At 36.9% G+C, this 15517-nt stretch overlaps 1 protein-coding gene across 1 annotated transcript in view; it reads right to left on the reverse strand.

Moving 5' to 3' along the window:
* SEMA5A (semaphorin 5A) overlaps positions 1 to 15517 on the reverse strand; it is a 214324-nt gene that overhangs the window by 165966 nt on the left and 32841 nt on the right. Inside the window, exon 3 of the mRNA XM_086468949.1 lies at positions 13932 to 13977. Within this exon, the coding sequence (XP_086325075.1) occupies positions 13932 to 13977 (46 nt within the window). The remainder of the gene's footprint in view (positions 1 to 13931; positions 13978 to 15517) is intronic.

Genomic DNA, 15517 nt, shown 5'->3' on the forward strand with positions numbered 1-15517 from the left:
AATCATGGATATTTTTGGGAATGAGACTGTTTGATACACTGCAGTCTTCCAATTAATTTATCTTCATTTAATTTTATTTTAGTTACATTTTGCTTTGAGGTTATGGCCCCAAAATAGGTTCCAATTTAGATGGATTTAATACTTCTAAAAATGGGGTTTGATACATGTCTGCTACATCCTGCCCTGCAGAAGAAAAGCAAGTCAGCTTATCAGCTGTACTAAATCCATCACACATGAGAAAATCCACAGTGTTTTTTCTACAGGTGGAGCAATTTGTGAATCACTTAATTCAGGTATTCTTTGTTTCAGTTTTCCCTTTCCTATTTTGGTGCTAAAGGTAATTTTAATTACTCCATTTCACTGTATGCAAGAGTCTTGTATCATTTGAGAGGCCAGCTACAGAGTGATTGCATTGGGCTGTGTGATCCCAGATGCAAGGTACAACATGCTGCCCTGACTGCAGATTTAGGAGTTGTAAATACAGTCCCTGGGCCTTGCTCAGCCCTCAGCAGATCATGTTTCAGCCAGGAAACTTAAATGACTGCACCCAGGATCTGCACGGCCATCTACAGATCTTCATAGAGATGTGCATCCGGAGTCTCAACCACCTGTTCTGTAAGAATTTTGGCTGAAAATTATGCATATCAGCCTGGTAAACACAGCATTAGCCTTTCTCCTTCAGTCTGCTCATTGTACACTTACACCGCCTCCAACGTGCTCCAGCACTCCATGAGTCGTCTTTGCCATGGTGATTGGGTGGGTTTTGTCTCATGTTTTTTTCATGTTGGCTGGCTTTCAGAGATACTCTAATTTTGTGACCACTTTGTGGCCACTGCTTTTTCTGCAATGTATTCAGCCAGACCAGATGTTCTTCTTGAAGAAGCTACTGGTTTTAATCCTTTCTCCTCAGATTTTATCCTCCAGAACTCCACTTTCTGGTCTATGCTGACTAAAGCTCTTTTATCTATTTGACTCTGATGTGCTACGTAAACCAGATTCAATCTGTGCATTTTTTGGAAAAAGTTACCTCCAGCTTTCTGGTGCTTTTCCTTCAGTTGCCTGTTTAGAAGTAGCAGGGAGTTTATGCATGGCTGGTTCTCCCAGCATGGACTCCAAGATCCTTTCTGTAATGTTCTACACTGCACATACACCTGCTGTTCTGGAAAAATCTGGTGAATATTACTACTACTTCACAGATAAAAACAAATAATACATCTTCACTTACTTCTTGCAGTAAACAATGAACTTTCCCTTCTGTGATGTCCCTGCCTCCATCTGCAAGGTGCATTTGCCCTATCTTGACTGTGTTTTCAGGCTAAAAGATGCATTTTCTTTCCCAATATACAAGGGTGATTGGCAGAGACAGACCTCCATGAGTTTTGTACATAGCATCAACTCTAAAATGCATTTACAGTGTCTCAGTCTGACTGGATTCATTCGAAGTAATTAATTTTTTCCTCTGTTCCATCCTGTCTAGTTATTCTTTTCTGAAGCTTTCAAGTTCCCATGAGAATGTACCTTCTAGAAACCAGCTTTTTATGCTTGAGTTTAGCTGGGAGCTCCTTGTACATCCACGCAGGTCTCCTGATGCCTTTGCATCACTTTTTGTTCGTCAGTATGGACCGTACTATGTAAAAAAAAAAGGCAGCTTATATAGGGTTTTGTCTACGTAAATATTAGCATGTGAAATTCTCCACTCAGCTTTTATTTGTCAATGCATATGTAGGGTTTTGTTGAGTACAGCTCATTCAGCTTTATTTTCTCATGCAATGTTCTACAAGTAACACTACTGACAGCCATGTGAGAACAGACTGTGGAATCATGCCTAGAGCAGTCTTCATAAATATATGACAATTTTACTCTTCTATGAACTTACAGCATTTATTGTTTCTTCATACCTCTCCTGACATATTATAAAAGCTTCATTTATAAATCCTAGACTAATTAAAGAAAAAATGCTATTGCAAAATATTTTGTGTATGTTTGATGGTATAAACCTTAATTCAGTTATTTCTTCTCTTTTTTATTAATTGCCCAGGTATCCAGAAAAAACAGTATACAAAATTCTAGTGGAGTAACAAAAATAACCAGGTATCTAGGAGTCAAAGAATTTCACTGAGGAAGCTTTCATCTCATCAATGGAAATTAAAACTTGTGCAAAAGTGAACATTCACGCAGATGAGCTTGCACAGTTCCACTTCCTCACGAAGTCTCTCTCTCCTCTCACTAGGATCTTGTTCTCATTTCATAGTAACAGAGTAGGGAAAAAAATAATGAATGATAATGACCCTTCATCATTTCAGCTCCCCAAGACGAGCGTGAGGATGCACAGAACTATTTCCAAAACTGTCAAAATATCTAGGCAAAGATTCAGATCTTATGGGCCTACGGCTATAACCCCTATAAGCTGGGTTTCCACTGACAGATATCTGAAAAGTAATGGCATGTATAAATACTGGGCAGCTACTGCATTTTCCACTCAATGTGGCTTCAGAATGGATCCATTGTCTAATTCATATTTAAATCTAATTAACAGAAACCAATGTGAAGTGCACATACCAGACACAGCATTTAATTCAAAATACTCAATTTAAGAGGTCTGAAAGTCATAAAAATAACAGCATAAATTTGTATTTTTCCCAAAACAGTGGAAAAGAGTGATCCACCTTCTCCCCGTTCCCATAAGAAATATTTAGTAAAAAAATCAATTTATCTTCAAGCTGATTTTGAAATTCTGAAAAATCGTACTCACCTTAGGTTTCATTTAGAGACACAAGCATTAAGGAGCTGAATCATGTACCACATAAAAATAGCCAATGCCACAATGAAGTTGTTATTTAACTAATAATTAACAGAAATTTCTTCTGTTTCTGTCCCAGTTACTGATTATTTCTAGAACTGATTTCCATAATGTTGCTTTATCCTGGGTACCCACACAAATACGGAATTCTGAGAATTTCTCATGTCTTCCATTTGCCTTTTGACAAACCTAACTGAATTAGTCAATTTAAAACCTAAACCAAAACACATTTTTGGGGCTGACTATTTCTGATTACTACCGTGGTAGCTATACCCTGGGAAAAAGACTAATACATTTTCATCAAGGAAGTAATTTTCAAAATTTATTAGCTTCTAACCAGACTCCTTTAGCATTAATTCCTTGGTTTTCTTTGAACTATATTGTTGTCATTACTTATATAAAGCTAAATTATCATAAATATCTCAAGATATATGAACACAAGTGCAGACCCTACAGTTTCTAATTTCCCTTAACTTTGTAATGATCTCTTCTTTTACTTTTGGTATTTTTTCATTTGTTTGGAAAATCAGTATACCAACCACCGTCACATCACAGAATTATTTTACAGATTTGGAGGAAAAAAATAAACAGTTTTCCAGGCACTAGAGCAAACATGTGAAATGCAGAAGTACTGAGTAGAGGAAAAAAAAAAAAAAAAGAAGAAAAAGAAAAAAGGGAAAAAAACCCCAAACATACAGCAAATAAACCTGTAACAAGGTTATTTCTGTAACAGACCAGCTCACATTCAGTTAGCAATGAAGCCTTGCTTAAGAGTGCGCAATAGTGCTTACACAGTCTTCAACTTTGTACTGCTATTTCAGTTTAGAAACCATGACAGAAAGAGCTTAACATATGTTTTAGATGCAATATACTCAAATGGAAGCCTGCTGCACAAGGGTGACGTAGAGAAAAATTCCCTATTGTCAAATTCCATAGATGCCTTACTCAAAAAAAGGGGTAACATCTATGCTTCCTCGTGCTCACAGCATTCCTCCTTACTGGGATTAGATACTTCAGGACTCAGATGTCAGTGGATCCTGTGCTTGGGTATATAGCTAGCCCCATGCACTGGACAGAGAGCCTACACACCTAACCTCAGACTCCCAAGTTCCATTCTGAGGCCAGATGCCTAAAATTCTGCAATGGGGCAGGCAGGTCTAGACCCCACAGAACAAGTGCAATTCCCAAATGCTCATTATATCAAATTGCCCTCTAAAGGGCATAATCTTAGCCACAAACCAATTCAGAGAAATAACATAGCTGTTTATGATGTCAGTACATTACTTAAATAAATCATATTTTCAGTTTGTTTGTCTTCAAATAAATCAAAAATAACAGCTGAACCAAAAATTATATAGAAATCTCATAGATATGTCTAACACCAGATATTTCAAAGCACATCTAATTTTCAATTTTAATAAATTGTTTTCCATATTTTGACATGCTTTATTGCTCCCAGACTTGACAACAGAAGCATCATATTGTGGTACCATCTGGGACAGGTAAAACAATACATGCCAAAGCAGAAAAGAACACCTACTAAAAACAGAGGAGGGAGAAGGCAGTAGAAAAATAAGGATAGGCAAAATGAAGGCAGAAGATTGGATAAGCCTATCAGAATAAAACTCAAAACAACTGCAGTCCTCTGTTCTCAATTCAAACCAGGACTAGCTTCCTACGCTATGACTAAGCAGTGTCTCTTTCAACCGCTTAGGAGAAACAATCCGTATCTTACACTGGGCTCAGAAGTGTTGACCAGGCAAGTAACATGTTGGAAGCGGCACAGACCCTGCCTTTGTGCCCTTACCATTTAGGAGAGCAGGACTCTCCCTCCTATGCACCCCTGCATGGGCTCCTCACCCACCAGCATTGTTGTTGCAGGTTCCTCAAATCTTTCTTTTTCCTTAGGTTACAGCAACAAGTGTCCATGTTTCTTACCCTCAGTGTGGCTGCTTTGTTTCCTTGCATATTTCAGAATCCTACTTTTCTGTAATAACAATAGCAAAAAACTAGTCTCCTGGCCTTGAAAAATTTTCCACCTCTTTCCTAGTGATAAAGGGAGGAGAATGTTTTGCTTTATGGAAACAGTCAGTTCTTCCCATAGTTCAGCAGCTGGGTGCATCCTTTAACAGCACTGTGTCAAAGACTCCATTAGCCTAGCAAAAACACAATCCTGTCTGTGACTGAGAAGATGTGTCTTTAAGCCTACTCTTTGAATATGCATGGCATACAAACTGGTTGAACGCAAATTAGTTGTTACAGGCCAGAACAGACAATGAAGTTCCATACCAGTGTTTGTAAGCAAAAACCGATAATCATGTTTGAAGATACTGTATTACAGATACAATCTCTTTAGACCATACTACATGTTCCATCTCTTTTCTAAATTGCTCAGCACTGCAGCATCTGGGTGCCAAAGAGCTGAAACTCTCCATCAGCAACTGCTTGTGGCAGACTCTCCACCTGGGCAAGACAATATAAGAATGAAGACACTTTGCTTTCAGTCCACATACTAGAATTTTCTGCTTTCATTTTCTGCACATTCTGCTAACATCCCTGCACTTTTTCAGTATAGTGGCTACATGGAAAGAGGCTGACTCTCAAAGTAACCCCGTGTCCCTCCACAAGTATTGCCCTGTTGTCACAGAATACTGCTTTCATCCAGAATTAGCTAAAGTATGCCATGGTCCTATATAGTCCAGATATTTGGAAAGCAGCAGACTGATTTCTTCTCAGACAGATGCTATTTGGTGATTACTCTTGTGCAGCTGCATCGGTACACTCATGTTTGTGAAAACGTAAACATGAGTGCCACCTTCTTAGGAAAAAACATTTCCACAATTACTTTAGTGCAGTCTGGTTGGCCTCCATATACACCAGGAAAAGGGCTAAATTATACCACTATAAAATCCACATCAGCTGTGTCATGAATTTCTGCTTTAAAATGTATACACATACTTTTTGATATCACCTCTATTTCTCATGAGAACAAATGCAATTTTATTATATATTCAGGTGATCCAGACTTCGCCTTTATCTTAGAAACAAATAACAAATGTTTAATATCTAAAGAAAAGAGGAGTTTTACTCCACTGCAAGTGAAAAATTTTCGTACCTATTTTTCTTCTTTACTGTGGAACCAGAAGAGAAAATTACTGTAAACACACAAGAAATGCAGCCTAACAAGCAGGGGTAAGAAAGAAAAAATAGAAATAAAAAAGCTAAGCTTCTCTAGCTAAATGGATGTGTTCAGACTCAATTGTCTAGAAATTTATTTCAGTATATCACTTGCATTTCAGTATAGGCACAAACCAATGACAGATACATCAAACAAATGAAAAATTACAATGTCTCTTCCTGGTTTTACACTTCTTGTTTTCCAGCATCCCCCAGAATACTAACACAAACTGATAAGCCAAAGCAGCAGCAAAGCCCTGCCAATTTGCAAATATTCTATTGCTTTGCTTCTAAATTTACATAACAAATTTCAGTTGTAATGAAAAGTAGGCAACTACAAATTCTGGAGACTAAAACCTTCCAGTTAGGTAGAAGCCAAGTGTAAATGATTAACAAGTAGAGATGAGCAGAAGAGGAGTCACACATCCAATTGGCCACCTTATATGCCCTCTACGTAGCTTTGTAATAGGGACCTGTATATGAACTCAGAACAACACACACAAAAAAAAAAACCCAGAAAAATAGATAACATATTTAACTACACCTATTCAGGTGAAAAATCACACGCATAGGAAGAATATTCAGAACGAAGAGTGTGTTGTCCAAATATGGCCAAAGATGGTTTCAGAATAGTAGCCATCTTCTGCATTAATACGCAGGTGAATCTATGAACAAAGATGGTGTCAGCAGCAAAATCTTTTTCAACAGAAATGGAGCACTGTCTGTTGGTAATTGATTTCCCCACAAATACACTATAAAGATCAGGATTTGTGCGATCTAACATGTTTTATCTAGCTTGAGGAAGCCCCTTTCAGCTGCATGTAAAAGAGGTCGTTTGGGTAAAGATTAGACATATGTGAAATTATGCACTGCTCACCAAATTCATCCTTTTCTGGCTTCAGTCAAGTTATAAGTTTGGTCAGAAACTACTGTTCTGCAAGCAAAAAACAACATTACGAAAATACTAATGGTATCACAGAAGAATTGGAATGGACTTATAGGAGCCACCAAGTCCATCTCCACCTGTCACAAAGACTATCTTTGGCTTTACAAATACTTCTTAACTCTTCTTTAAATTCACAATCGTCAAATTATCTGTGGAGTTGCTGTGTAATAAAATCCAACAGTCTGCCAACAGAAAGGTATCAACAAGAGGAAGAGGTACTGTATAGAAGCGGCGTTGTGATATGTAGACCTACTGCACTGTCTTTTTTTCTTTTTTAGCTCTGCTCTCAGCACCACTTTATACAAAAGGAAACAGTTCAAATACCTCCTCAAGTTTCGCTCATCCCTAGCACCCAAGCAGAAGTTTGCACTTGCAAACCTTTTGGTCACTCTGCAACTTGCTCACCTCATTCTCCTTTGAGAAAGTTTTACGAGCACTAGCTGCTCCCTCCACTTCCAAGCCTTCAAGGAACTTGGAACAGCATCAAAAGTAACACTAACTTATCCATTCTATTTATCCATATTTCATTCGCATATCGCGTAGGTGGTGCGCCTTTCACGTAAAGGAGGGGACAAAACACCTGTAATAGAGAGGAATATTCGCTATTCCACTCACCCTTAAGTAGATACCAGACACAGGAGAAGTCAACAAAGGAGGTTTTAAATTCGTTTGGATTGGGTTTCGTTTCCCTTTTTAGGGACCCAAATAGAATGTTAAATTTCAGTCTGCTTTGCGTTTCAATATTGCAAACCTATGGCTGTGACAAGTTAAGGACATCCTTAGATTAGTTCCCGTACGCCTTCAAGTATGAAATCAGAGAAAGTTTTTCTTGCATCTCCTTTTCTGCACAGGTAGCTTCACCCCAAAATAAAATGACGATTCATGAGGTTTCTTTCATGATTTTCACAAATTAGACATCTACTACACCAGTGACTGTAAGTAACACACAACACAAAAACCAGACAGACTGAAATACAGTGAATGAAAGTTTTAGAAAAAGCATTAAGCTGCCATTTAAGGGGTTCTACATATTTGGCAACTCAACAAATGAAGGAGATCAAAGATTAAAGCTTAGCTTCCTTACCTTTATCTCTGAAGTTGTTGTTGATTATAACTGAAAGTTTTTAATATCAGCATAAATTAAAGATTTGATTCTACATGATGACTTCTTATAAGCTTTCTTTTTGTTCATAGCAAAGGGAACCCTAGGGCACTGTCCTGTAATCAACTGTAAGGAGGGTCTGAGTGTTTTGTGCCTCTATTGGAACACCGTTCTCTCCAGATTGGGCTAAATACCACCTTAGCCAAAAAGACAAACTAAGGTTATGAAAGCCTCTCACAAAAGACATATTATGATCTCAGTTTATAATAATAATAAGCAGTTGTTACTTTCAAAATGTGATTACAACCCTGGTAAATATTTGATGTTAAAAAATTATATTCTGTATTACAATTAAGGTAAGAATTTATGAAAGTGTTTCAGGTTACACATACGTATTTATTGGTAAAAAACCTCAATCACGAGGTCAGATTCCATCTTTGTTTGACGTAGAGAAACAGAAAGTATATATTCAAAATATATTACAATTTACTTAATTCATTATATAGCCTACCATCTAGCCATTAATGACTCATATAAAAGTGAACTGTCGCATGTAACAGGTATTTCAGACACTCTTAACACATGTAAATACCAGCAAGAATTCCCTTTGGTAAAATTCATTCTCCGAAGTAGCTCCTTTTCCTGACAATTCATAGATCCAGTCTTGCCTTTAATTCCTTGAGTGCCTCCTTAATGGATACGTGTATGTATATATGTATATACACACACAGAGAAATATAGATATATATAAAACCAAGATCTCAAGATTCCAGAATTCAAAGTTGAATAAAACACATGAGAAAGAACCTCCAACTTTCTTAGCCCACATAAAGATTTTAATTTTAATCTTGTGGTAAACTAGGGTCTAAAATTGCCTTTAAAAACGAACTTTGAGGTATGTGTATTTCTAACTGAAAGATGTGCTGATTCAGCATGAGAATAAAATCTCAGGAGAATTGTGTAACCACAGGAGCAGGTGGAATAGGCTCATATTCAACCTTCTGGCATCTCAAACTGAGAATAGGCTGTATAGATGGAAGACTCAGATGAGAAAGACAAATTCAAGCAAGTGCCCTATAAATGCCTTAACCATCCAAGTTTGTAAAGAATCCATCTTATGGATGAAGAAAAGATGCATACCTTCCATCAGGTTTGTGAAAAGCTGATACATGCTGGCTTGTAAAAATGTTTCTGGCAACTGTGGCACAAAGACTTTTATAAGCCAGTATGTATCAGCTTTTCACCCTTTACAGATACATCAGCAAACTGGTCATGTAGGTAGACACAAACAAATGTTTGAATTTAGAAGACCTTTTCAAAGAATCTGGGGGTGGGGGAGTGGAGTGAAAAATAAACACTTGTTAAGAGTCATCCTCTACGTGATGTCAAAGCCCCACTATTCTAACATTGGCTAGATATCATCTTCTTAAAAAACATTTTTGAAAACAAATCTATTGACTTCAACATTACTATTTTGGTTTCTGCTTTTATATGTTAAGGAATCTAAGAGAATTTTCAGGAAATCCAGCTTTCATCTTGGCCAGTGCTTTTATTGTACTATTACTTGAGGAGAGCAACAATGAAGCAAAACTCACAAAACAAAACCATGCAGATTCAGGCCTTCTATGTCTGTGAGCCTGCTACTGCTGTAGAGAGAGTTATAAAATATTTGTCCTTCTACAACCACAGCCCGACAAGTGTTTCTTTCCTAATCCATAATTGCTATGCACACATTGTTCCAACAGTCAGCTTTGAACAATTTGACTCTTAGGCTTCTCCGGCGAGAGCTTAAAAGGCTTTCACTCGTTTTATTCTTCTCTATTCTGCTACACAAAGGAAATTGCTGAGACACACCAAACAGTGGTTTGCTACAGACAACATCATATGAAACTTGCTTACTCAAACAACAGGCTTTTCCTATAAAGTACAGAGCACAGAACCATGACATGTGGGATGACAAGTTTGATGAACCCACAATGGGCAACAATGTCTCACTGCATAGTCCTAGCTCCTGTTTAGATACACATCCTGTCTGATGCAATCTAGTAGCACTCTAACCCTCACTTTTACAAGGGATTAACTTTCACTAAACTGATGGAAACAGTACCCTCTTAATACGCAAATCTCTGTCCTGCATTTCTTTTGTGACAACTTGCATTTCAAATGGATGCCTGGGGGGGGGGGGGGGGCGGGGGAGTGTATGTTGGAGGTTTTTTGTTTGTTTTTGTTTTGGGGTGTTTTGGTTTTTTTAAAAGAAGGTTATCTTGCATTTCAAAGCTATTTTCCAGGTACACACTTGTAGAAAACAAGGCATACACATATTTTGGCCCAAAGTAATTTTTGCAAAAATTTGTGAACAAGGAGTCATTATTTTACTTTATGCCTTTTTAGAGAGTTTTCCCATTACAAAACAATATCTGACAATATTGCAACTTGGATAATATTCCAAAATAATATTTTATTTATACAAAAGTCTATCTTTAAAAAAAAAAAAATATGGAAATTTGTAAACAAACTACTTGAAAAGATGCTTTTGCTACAACTAAGTGATTCTTACTGTTCCAGTTTGTTTCACATAACATAAAGCCTTTTATGTTCATTATAGCAGTGTGTGGACAAGCTGACAATACATTCCAACAGACACTCAAGTACGACATATGAGGAATCTTGTTTATACAAAAATAACTGGAGTCCATCAATAGCCAAGATTAAGTTTTAGGCATTCCCTTTATTTTCCAGATAGAAAAGCACTATAAGAAAGATAACTGATGAATCAAACTAAAAAAAAAATTAAAAAATCAAAGCATCTATGTAAAGAAAATAAAAGTTATAGAAGTCTAACTGAAAATTGTAGAAAAGGAGGATGCAAATTGTAACAAACATCCTTGCTTCCATGCTGGAAGTATCTGCTGTGCATGAGGAAGAGTCAGCAATTTTCCTCCTCCTTCAGACACACAATAGTAAAGACAGAGTATAAGTTGTCATGTTTCTAACCCTTTCATATCGTAATTGTGCTGCACTGAAAGCTTCTTACAGCTAGCACTTCACCGTGCAACTTTGCATTTGGAAGAAAAAACATAGTTTATTAGCTTGTGAAGCATCTGCATGTTTTTACAAAGGCTGGTTCATGTAAAGAAATCAAAGAGAGCAACATAAGTAGAAGAATTAAATTAGGGTTTTACATTATTATTATGACAACTGTGTGAGGAAAAAAATCCTAAATGAAAAGTCCTTCTGTCTGTACATAAACTATCAAAGTGTTCAGTCCCTTGGCAAACAAATGCTAACTAGCACATACAGTATTAATGAGTGAAACCACAGCATACTTTATTTCTCCTGTGAAATTCCATCATTCTGTTTTGCAAGGATTTCATGTTTACTTTGCTTCTTGCTTTTGTTCCTAACTCCTTCAAACAGGACAGTTTCAGGTTTGAAAGATCCAGAGCTTCAAAATACTGTAATTGTTAATTGCTAACTTAGTAAACTTTATATCCTCTAATCCTATTCAAAATACTTCTTTCTTTCACTTGCCCTAAAGTTTCAGAAATCGAAGTTTACTTTAATTACACCTGACGTAATTGTATACAACATGTTCGGATGACTAGGATTGCAGTTAGGATTCTGTCATTTCAACAAAACTTATCTGAAAGGCATGTAAATCTCAGTGAATCAGTTGATACATTCTTGGCTTCAGGTTGGTAGCTGGTAAGTTTGAATTACAAGTTTCCACAGGAATGGTTACTGTCTCTTTCACTACTAAAGCTTTCACACTTTCCAGTGTAAGAGAGACACTCTCTTCGTGTCTTAATGCTTCCCAACAAGAGTGGAAAAAATGGTGCTTCTTTATGGCTGAAGACAAGAGTTCAGACAAATAACTACGAATAAGGACAGCAGCACTGACTCTGATCCTGCCCTGGAGTACCTGGAGGGGCTAAATGGCCTCTCAAGAACTCTCCCAAGACTACTTTTATGACTATAAGTTCAGTGACTAACTTCATATTTTCATACCAGATTACAAGATGACTGTGTTGTGTAATGAGTTTGAGATTCCTAAACATTACACCCTGGCTTACTTGCATCAAAACAAAGGCTTCAGCCACTTCACAGCTGATTCAAAGCTGCCGTAACTGGCACATCCAAGGAAACATATCTTTTGGATAAGGGCTGTCCTGGGACAGGACCAGAATGGAAGCAGAGAGGAAAAAGAGGATGAGAAGATCTGTGAAGGACAAATACAAAGGAGTCATAATGGTAGGTTTGAAAATAAGAGGAAAAACGTGAACACTTACAATAGGGATATAAAATATATGCCGGTGAAAGAAAAAAATTTAGATACTTTGGTCTGATTTAGAAATACAATCTCCCTAGAGGGCTGTGGAAAAAGGTTTGGAGATACAGAGGCAAACCAGTGCTGCTACAGCACTGAAGACAGAATAAGAAACTTTACCAAAAGTCAGCTTGAGAAAACTGTTCAAAGGCTTCTGCCCATTCATAAGACCACAACCTAGTAACCTAGTATAACATGAACAGTATGATTTCTGTCCTTATTTTATAGTTTTTGCTGATTGGGGTGGGAGGGTTTTTGCTCAACTCAGTCACAGATTTACCCCTCATTAGCCAAGTCAGCCTACTGATACTTACCCTAACAGAGGAAAGCTGTGAACTTCAATCTATGAATTAGCAGAATAAACTACAACAGCACCATAAGAGATGTCCAAGTGCAGCCTCTCGACAAGAATCTTCAGGACTCAGCCCAAATTGTTTGCCGGGATATTGAATACATCACAAAAGGTGAAAGTAGACAGCCTTAGCAGTAGCAACAAAATGAAGTATTTATCAATACTGCAATTTTGGTTAATTGTAAGCCAACTTCAGATCTTGTTTCTAGTAGTCTGGGAAGGTTAAGGAAGTCTGCAAGCCCAATTAAAGCATACACAAAGTGTTCTACAAATCACAAGGGTAGCCTTATCTGAACACATTTTACTGTTTCATATTGAGCTGCACAGTATTACTTCATGAAATAACAGGCATAGTATGGAATCTAAAGCTAGCTAATTTTAAATTGCATAAATTAAAAGATTATGAAAAAACATACATTTATATTTCAGTGTGATTTTCTATTTCCACAGCTTAGCAAGTTAGCCAACTCAGTTAAATTTACTAAAACAACTCTTAGAGCCAAGAACACACGAATGATGAAGTTTTGAAATGAAGCCAAGGTTAAAAATAATGAAATAGAAAACCAACAAAACCTAAGCAAGGAACACCACTCACAAGACTGAGGGAAGACGAGATTGCTGGTATACAGAAGTCAGGTGAAGTTCAGGTAAAATAAATTGATCAGGGATTCTCACTTACCTTTCTACAAAGCCTAACTGCCTTTAAAACATTGTTTCACCTTCCAAGCTCTAACAAGGTTTAAATAATAGATAGCTGCCTTATATACAAAACTGATATTCTGATACCTGTGTTCACACTAATACTTCCTTGAAAATTTGCGGTTTCATTTGCCTAATTTAACTTCAGCAAGTATGAATGAAATTTTTGATTTATCACTATTTAAAAAAAAATATTTCCTCTATAATAACAATAAAGTCTGCATACAGAAGCTGCACAATAAGAAGTTTGAACATTTTTCTAAAAGAACATGATCCTCCTTCCCAGCCACTATTTTTTATAGATCCACTCTAACAAAATCACAGCAGAGTAAGGTAACATCAGGTCTGTATGGCCTGGGACAAAGGCTAATCTGGAATTAAAAGGGATAATATGACTTATATAATACGGGGCTGCAAAGAGGACAAAAATATTTATCTGTAGTCATGAAGCTTATGAATATCTTGATTATCTGCTTTAAAACATCTGCTTACCTACATCATGCAGAGAAAAACAAACATCAAACATACCTGTATTAGAGAGAGATCCTCAAGCTGCAACCTGAAGAGGTAGTTTCTGGGGTTAAAAAAAAAAAAGTAGATAAAAATTGTTACTAGTGTTTAAGTGAAAATAAAATATTATTGGCGTTTAAATAAAAACACAATTAATGAATATAATAGGAAAAAATAAAAAGTGACTGGTAGTCAGGACTCTCAATTCTTTCAAGGACTGTCTTAACATACAGCCCTTTGGGCTTAGGACTAAGATTTTCAGATTGAAGGACTGGCTGCATATGAATAAAGTAGATATTTATACTGCATACATGTACCTCTGAGTCATTGCTCCAGTCTTCCTTTAGAGTCAATAGGAGGAATTACTCAATGCTTCAGCAGATCTGTGTGATCAGTTAGATGTTAATATATCCAGTGTGGAATTAGAACTATCAATGCTGTGTTAGGGAGACTAAATTGTCTATATTCGTGTGAATGAGCCAAGAGCCAGAAATAATTAGTGTACATTTTTCAACTTCCTGTAGCTGCTAATAACAATTAAAATATTATTTTCAGCTTCATAAAGCCAGCAGAAAGAAAATGGAATAAGAAGAAAAGCAATGTGAAAGACACAGTTAAAGCCCTACATCTCAGCCACATAGAGGTAAACTGGGCAAATAGACAGCACAGAGTGACTGTGACTACGTAAATAATGCCAGGACAAGCGGCAAACTAGCACTTGGAAAGCAATCAGAGCTATTCCTATCTAAAATGGGCCCACTTCAGTAAAATTAGCAGGACTACATTTACCTCTACAAATACAATAGCTTAACATTCTAAGGCATGCATCTCTAACATGTGAGAACTCATTCAGAAAGGACATATATGAGAAAAATCTAAAAAAAAAATAAATAAAGGTGACAGTAAAAAAACACACAGAAAATATGATAGTCATATCTGGCGGTCCAAAGAAAAAGTCAGTGCCAATTTTCATGACATGTGCAGAGCTATTATGCTGCTCATGAGATAGGTGACAATACTTTTTTCAATATGTTATTCAGATTATGCCCTGGCTTACCATTTTTCAACCTCTGTTTATTCTAGTGCTTTTATGCTTTGAAGGCAACAAAGGATGTGAAATAAAAATGACCAAGTATATTTCTGAAGCATAGCTACAGACATCTTAGCACGTAGGCCTGTCTCTTGTCCAAATATGGTGGTAATAAAAGCAAGACAAGTACAACTTTACATGCCGGAATTAAACTGATTTGACACTGGCAGTAATTGGTAAATTTGTTTCCGTTTGGTGCTTAATGAATGAGGAAAGCAAATATGTTACATAAATCTGCAAACAGAAGGACACTGTAATGAGGAGAAAACACAACTAACTGTGAGATAAAGCAGCATCCTGTATTCCTTCAGATAGCCAGCAGGCAATAAGCATTTTGCTTTACATTCACAGCACTGAACAACTTTTCTGGCTGAGCTATGATAACTAAAACCTGTTAATCAAGAGCCTGCTCAAACCAAATGGCAAAGACTTCCACTGGTATCAGTGGGAACCAAATGAAGCAGCACAAAAAGCATGCTCCACTCACCTCATTGATGACAATATATTTTGATCT

The sequence above is a fragment of the Leptosomus discolor genome, chromosome 8 (genome assembly GCF_034619465.1).
Source record: "Leptosomus discolor isolate bLepDis1 chromosome 8, bLepDis1.hap2, whole genome shotgun sequence".
Taxonomy (NCBI): domain Eukaryota; kingdom Metazoa; phylum Chordata; class Aves; order Leptosomiformes; family Leptosomidae; genus Leptosomus; species Leptosomus discolor.